Source organism: Phalacrocorax carbo, chromosome 23 (genome assembly GCF_963921805.1).
Source record: "Phalacrocorax carbo chromosome 23, bPhaCar2.1, whole genome shotgun sequence".
NCBI classification, from domain to species: domain Eukaryota; kingdom Metazoa; phylum Chordata; class Aves; order Suliformes; family Phalacrocoracidae; genus Phalacrocorax; species Phalacrocorax carbo.
The window spans coordinates 561,821-568,261 of record NC_087535.1 but is presented as its reverse complement, the minus strand read 5'-3'; the positions used below and the strand labels follow the sequence as shown (position 1 = coordinate 568,261).

Below are 6,441 nucleotides of genomic sequence, written 5' to 3'. Positions count from 1 at the left end.
AAATAGCCGGACTGGAAGATGAGCAAGCCTTAACCAGTGCCTGTGCTTCTTGATGTCCCTTCACGTCTCAGAAGAGCCCTGGCCAGAGAGGGGCTGGAGGTCCTCCCACAGCCCATGACACCCAGCCAGGTTGGGAATCTTAACGTGGAGGGAGCTGAGAGAGATCCCCCACACCAGACTACCACTCCCACCGTCCATGGGACAAGCAACCCACCTCACCCCTAGGAAGACCCTGTGCCAGGATGACCAGGCAAGTCCAAGCCACAGCAGGCGGGAGGGGTGGTGGCAGACAGGGTTGATGCAATGGGACATCCCAGGTGACAAGAGTCTGGTCCCCACCACGTCTTTAAGAAAAACAAACAAAACGACAGGGAGGTACAAAAAACCCAACCAAACAATTTATTCCTCTTATGTTCCCATTTGAAAGGGAGGAAACCACATGCACCTGCTGGCGCCTGGCTGGGCTGGATTCCCCTCCTGTGGCTGACACAGAGCCAGTCTGTGCCCCCGTGACATCGCTTCAGTCCAGCTGAGCATCACCTCCTGCCACAAGACACACGTGTGCCGTACAATGCACACTCTCACACAGGAACATCTTACTCATGAAAAAATATATCTGTACATTAATTCTGTGCTTTGTTTTTTGGTCTTACATAAATTAGAAATTACTTTTGGGGAAAAGACCTGTCTCTAGATACAGGCAGCCAGGCTGGAAATGCAGAGTGGCCGTGCTGTCCCAAGTCCTCTCACCCTGAGGGCTCTCCAGGGCCAGGTGAAGCTCCACAGAGTTCCCATCTTCTCTCAGCAGGTACCACAACAAGAAGCTGCCTCACAGCGGGGCCACATCCATCCCACGCGGAGCAAACAGGATGGTGGGCACCTTCAGCACAGCGCGAGCAGCAGAGAGGGAGGACCCCATAGCTGGGACAAAGTCTGTCCGATCACAGGTGAGACAGCGGTGCTGCCCCTCTGCTCGGGCAGGAGGTGGGTGACCGTGGGAGACCTGCTGGGCTCTCGCTGCAGTGCCAGCTGCCACTCAAATTTCTGTTCCCCTTTGCATTTGTCCAGGCTTTGAAACAGCCAAAGTCACTGCAACTCCAGTCGGAGGTACAAGTCCAGCAAGGGAAATAACGGTTTACAATAACCTACTGGAGCCAAAATATTAGCTTTAAACACCTCAGTGCCGGCAGTCACCGGCACGCACGAGCGTGCCCATGCAAGGGTCGGAGTTTCATACGCTGCAGAGGGCAGCAGCTTCCAGATACAGCTGCAGGCAAAGTTTCCTGCCAAGGAGCCCAGCTTGGGGCTGGCCCCAAAGGGCTTGTCAGACCCCGGCTCATCCAGGACCCCTACAGCTCCTTGTTCCTCTGGAGCACTTCTTCCTCCTTCCAGCCGCTGGAGTTCTTCCCAAACTTGTACACCAGCCGTCGCCCATCCACTCTCTCCAGGATCTCTCGTTTGTAGTAGTATCTGGAGGAGACAGAGGTGGAATCAGGTCTCTGGATGCAGCCCCATGTGCTGGGGAGCTGCTGTGGGGGATCAAGGCTGAGCCCTGGTGGGTCTGACCCAGCCACGTGGGGCAGGTTTTCCCGGGGACAGGGGAGGGCACTCACCTCATGGCTCTGCTCAGCTTCTCGTAGGTCATGCTGCTGTTTTTCTTCTTCTGGCCCCAGAGCTGAGCCACTGCTTCTGAGCGCAGGAACTTGAAAACACCCTCCCTCCGGTCCTCCCACTTCATCAGCCCCTCGTTCAGCTCGGGGTGGATCAGGATGTCCCGGATGAACTCCCACAGGTGGGTACCTCTTGGGGCTGGAAGAGGAGAACAAGCTGTAGAGGAGGGAAGATCCTGCAGGTCTCTGCACTTTGGATGTCCCTAAACCTCCCTGCCAAGGGGCATTACCCAGCAAGACATCACCCTTCCTCCCATCTCCCCACCCCTGCCATGAACACAAGCTGGGGGAGGCAGTCCAGTCTCCCAGGCTAGAGGGTCCACATACAGTGCTTGCTCTTCCGGCTCTCCAGGCAGTCTCTGTTCTCTTTGCTGAGTTTTCGGGGCCGTCCCCGTTTCCGCTTGCCGTGTTTGTTGTCCCCTTTCTTGCTCCCTGCAAAGCCATCTGTGCGCACAGACAAGGGGACATATTACGTGGTGCAGAGCCTGCTGGGTTGCAGCTCCCCCCTCCCTGGGCACAGAGATGTCCTCCTCAGGAGCAGAAGCACAGGGGAGAGCTGGCTGGGGGTCAGGGGAGAGATCAGGGGCTGCACCCTCTTTTCAGGCCCAGGTACCAAGGAACCATCCCCCTAAGAGCAAGATCTCCCCCTTCCCTGCAGCCTTGTCCCACTCTCATCCCACCATGCTTAGGGCAGCATGCTGTTCATTCCCCAAACCTTGCTGCTTCCTTGCATCCCTGGTAATCCCAGTATCATCTCCAGTGGGGACCAATACTGAACACAGCTTTCAGTGCGCGGGATCTCTGGTTGCAGCCTTCACCCAGCTGCCACCACCTCACACCAAGCTCATGGCTGCCCTGCCTAGCCCAGCTCTGCCCCGGAGCCTGCACATCACCGCGCTCAGTGGAGAGAAACAGACCCAGGGTGCACAGAAAACCAGTCCCCTCCCTCCTTCCCAGTGTGAGGATGGATGTTCAGGTGTTGTCCCTAAACCACTGCCACTGGATGTGCTCTGCTGGAAGTGCCCAGGAGCCAGCCCTCCTCTCCCAGCAGGAAGAAACAACTCACCATCAGGGAAGAGCTTTGCTTCCACAGGGTCGAGGTCAAGGTCACTTCCACCGGAGTCCTGGGAGTTTGGGCTGTGGGACATCACAGGCCCTGAGAGGCAAAGAGACAGGGCTTAGACTGCCAGCTGCTGGCATCTGGAGATGCTTTCCCCTGGCTTCCCACCCTCCCCAGGCAGCCTGATGCAAGGCCCAAACCCACCCTTGGTGGTGGGGCAGTTCCCCACTGATCTCCCAGATCAGTGCAAGCGAAGGGAGCTTTTCACTGGGCAAAACACTGACCTGAGATATCGGAGCTGCCTGGGGACATGGCAGCAGGCAAGCAGGTGAAGTCTGTGGATAGGAAAGGGTTTGTGGGCTTCATGTCCTCCAGGGAGTCCTTGGCACAGGGATTTCCCAGCTCTGGAAGGGGCAAAGAGAAGAAGGGGTTAGCCCTGCCTGCATCAGCATGTGGTCCCTGGGAAAAAGGCTTGGCCGGGGCCCCTCTCTTACCCAGGTGGCTGGAGTCCAGCAAGGTCCCTTGGGAAGTTGCATCCTCTTTTTCCAGCAAGTCAATGATCCAGTTCAGCTCATCGGAGGCTGCAGTGGGGGGGGGATTGGGATTAGCAATGCCTATCTGGTATGGAGGGGAATGGAGCATACTGGGAGCTGAGCCCAGCCCTGCCTGGCCTCTGGTCTATACCCCCATGGCCCCCTGCACAGCCTCCCCAGTGCAACCTTTCCCAGGCAGCCCTCTGCAGTGCCCGGGAAGCAGGAGGTCCTGGGCTGGTGGGGCTCATGCTTAGAGCTGCCAGGGCTGGAGACAAAGGGGACATTAGGACACTCACTGATCTCGTGCAGGCGGTCATAGAGCTCGTCCCCCAGGGGCCCAAAGATGAGGCGCATCTGGTCCCTGGTGCAGTGGCAGAGCGCATGCCCATCCATGTTGCAGCAGGAGAAGTCGATGGAGCTGGCGTCATACTTGTTCTTCTCCACATGGTAGCTGATCCACTCCAGCACCTGAACCTTGGTCCAGAAGTACGGGAGCTCACTGAACCACTCCGGCTTGTCTGCAAGGGATGGAGGGCAGGGCTCAGGGGCAGGGTGGCTGTGCCAGCACCGTGTGCCACACGCGGGCTGTGGCTGCAGTTGGGCACCAGATCCAGTCCTGTGACGGTCACGCGGGGCTCAGCGGGCCCTGCGCTCAGAGCGCTGAGGGACTAACAGGCGCTTAGCGCCTGCTCCCGGCTCGCCTTGCTCTGCCCTGCTCCTGTCCTGGGAGACAGCGATGACCTGAAGCTCTCTGCACCATTGGTTTCGGTGCCATTTGTCCCATCTGTGCTGGAAGCCTCACCGCTCTGCTGGTGTGTTCCCTGTGCCTCCCCCCAGGGCTGTCCCAGGACAGACCCACAGGTGGAGTGAGACCCCCGTCACCAGGAGTGTACTTCTAAACTGCTCAACTGGCAGCCTGTCCCCTGGGATGTGCTGGGGGAGGACGGCAATGATTCCCTCATCCCCTGTACGCCTCTGATGTGCTCCAAGCAGCCACACCTTGTGCTGCCCAGCATCTCCTACAGCACCCTTTTAGCCAACACACGCCTGGGGAAACTGAGGCATGGTGGAAGCTGTTGACCTGCCTCAGTGGTTCAGGAACCTTGCAATGCTCTTCCAAGGCAGCTGCATTGCCTCGCTGCTGCCTTGTGTGCTGGATTCCCTGTGCAGCCACCACTGCTCCCCCAGTCCTACCTGTGCTCTGTGCCGGGGGCTGGCTGCTGGGGAGGCTCAGCCCCAGGGTGCTGTCGTCCCCAAGGTGTCCCAGTATGTCTAAGGTTGGCTGCACCTCGTCCGGCTGGTACATGGCGCTGATGTAGTTAGAAAAGATGTTGCTGATCTCACAAGATCCCGCCATCAAGCTCTGTGCCAAGAGACGACAGTGAGCCCCGGCCCTGTGGAGGCAGGGGGACCTGAGCCCACAGCACCCGCAGCAACCCTGGGACTGGGCTGGGTGAGGCCAGGCTCTCCCTCCCTCCACCCACTGTCACGTCTCAGGTCATTTCTGCAGAAATACCCACCCAGCACCCGCCGGCCAGGGCCGAGGCCTGACTCACCACCGCCCCGGGGGCCGGGAGCGAGGGAGGCTGAGCTGGAGCAAACCAGGGACACAGCGTCACCGAGCCTGTGGAGAAGCCTGGTCCCCAGCAGCCCAGCCTCACCGGCAGCCAGCGCAAAGGGACAGCAAGCAGGTGGCTCGCAGAGAAGGGTGTTGCACAGCCCCTCTGTGGGGGTGGGCATTGCAGGGCACTGGGCTGCCGAGCGCTCCCCCCACCCCACAGCGCAGCAGTGCTTGGGCTGGCACAGCCTGTTGCCCCACCACCACTCCAGGGACTCTGGTGCTGGCAGCTCCGGTCCTCTCAACCAGTCGCAAGAAGCACATCCCAGTCACTCTGCAGCCAGGAGGGGACCAAGCCCCTGCCCAACCCTTGTGGAAGAGCCAAATCTTGCTGTTTGCTTGGCAAAAGCCTGGGGGCCAGAGGGGGGGGGTCCCTCCAGACCGCTGTCTCGCTGTCCCCCTGAAAGGGCTGGCAGCTCAGTGGGAGACAGGCATGCAGCAAGAAAAGACCAAGTGTATCCCCTGGCAAGAGCGAAGATGCACAGGGAGGGGAGGAAAGTGGCTGTCCCAGGCTGGGGGGCATCAACAGGCCCCAGACGAAAAAGCTTTGGTACCTTCTGCGATGGCAATCCCGGGAGCGGCAGCTAATCCAGAGAGCAGCGAGGGGAGACGGAGCGTGCCCTGCCTGGCCGCTAGCCACTGCTCATGGGCCCGGAGAGGCTGGTGCCGATGGGCAAGCCCTGCCCGCGTCTCCTCTTTTATAGCTTGGGCAGCGTAACGCGATCTGGCAGCCCGAGGGGAATTCCAGCCCGAAACGTTCATGCTCCCAGATCCAGGTGATTTGCATAATATGAACCACCGGGTCCCAGCCCAGCGCTGCCTTGCCGGGAAATGTGGGTTGGCCAGTTTAATCATTGTCAGAGCCCTTGCCCTGCCGGTGCCCAGAGTTTCACCCACACCAGGTTCGTGGGGTGTTTTCTTCGCTGCCGTTTGCCAGGCTTGTGTTTGTTTGCTCGCCGCAGCAGGTTCACTCACCTCCCACTGCCAAGCAAACACACCCAGCAGGGCTGGAGCAGGCCCCAGGGGCTGCACATCCCTCCCCTGGGGCTCTGCCCGTGGCAAAGGGTCCAGGAACGCTGCCCTGCACGCCCACCCGTGCGGGTGGCATCCCCCTGCCTGGGAGGGCAGCCCAGCCCTCACAGAGAGCGGGTGCTTGCGTGGGTGCCTTGGCTGTGTTTGGAGCTCAGGCTCGGTCGCTCCCTCGTCTGGCACGGGCTCAGCTTCTCCCAAAGGGAGAGAAAGGAGCCAGTGACCACGCCAGAGAGGTGCTGGGAGCAGGACTCAGGTGGGGATTGGTGGTCTCTGTGGGGACGGAGCAGAGAGCCGACTGCTGCTCTCGCTGGTAAGATGGGTCAATTTTTGCCCGGGGGGAGGCCTGGGACAGGCTGCAGGGCTGTGACAGCCCATTCCCTGCCATTTCAAAAGCACCTGGCACAGAGGTGCACGTACCCTCACCAGGGACACATGCCAAGGGGCAAGGCAGGGTTGTAGATGCATTTCAGGAATTACCTTCTGGTGGCAGTAGCCCCTCTGGCTCTTGGGCAGGGGTACTTGGGACCC

At 59.9% G+C, this 6,441-nt stretch overlaps 1 protein-coding gene across 2 annotated transcripts; it reads right to left on the bottom strand.

Moving 5' to 3' along the window:
* Positions 1 to 391: 391 nt before the first annotated feature.
* Positions 392 to 5,686, bottom strand: ELF3 (E74 like ETS transcription factor 3). 2 transcript variants are annotated; one of them, XM_064471815.1, is made up of 9 exons: positions 5,436 to 5,686; positions 4,458 to 4,657; positions 3,560 to 3,781; positions 3,225 to 3,311; positions 3,015 to 3,134; positions 2,737 to 2,826; positions 1,998 to 2,114; positions 1,614 to 1,809; positions 392 to 1,470 (listed from the first exon to the last, which is right to left on the bottom strand). In XM_064471815.1, the coding sequence occupies exons 2-9, from the start codon at positions 4,618 to 4,620 to the stop codon at positions 1,350 to 1,352; spliced, it is 1,116 nt and encodes a 371-aa protein (XP_064327885.1). In that variant the 5' UTR covers positions 4,621 to 4,657; positions 5,436 to 5,686; the 3' UTR covers positions 392 to 1,349. The 2 variants fall into 2 exon arrangements, with proteins under 2 accessions (XP_064327885.1, XP_064327884.1); XM_064471814.1 differs by having other exon boundaries at positions 4,458 to 4,626.
* Positions 5,687 to 6,441: the final 755 nt, after the last annotated feature.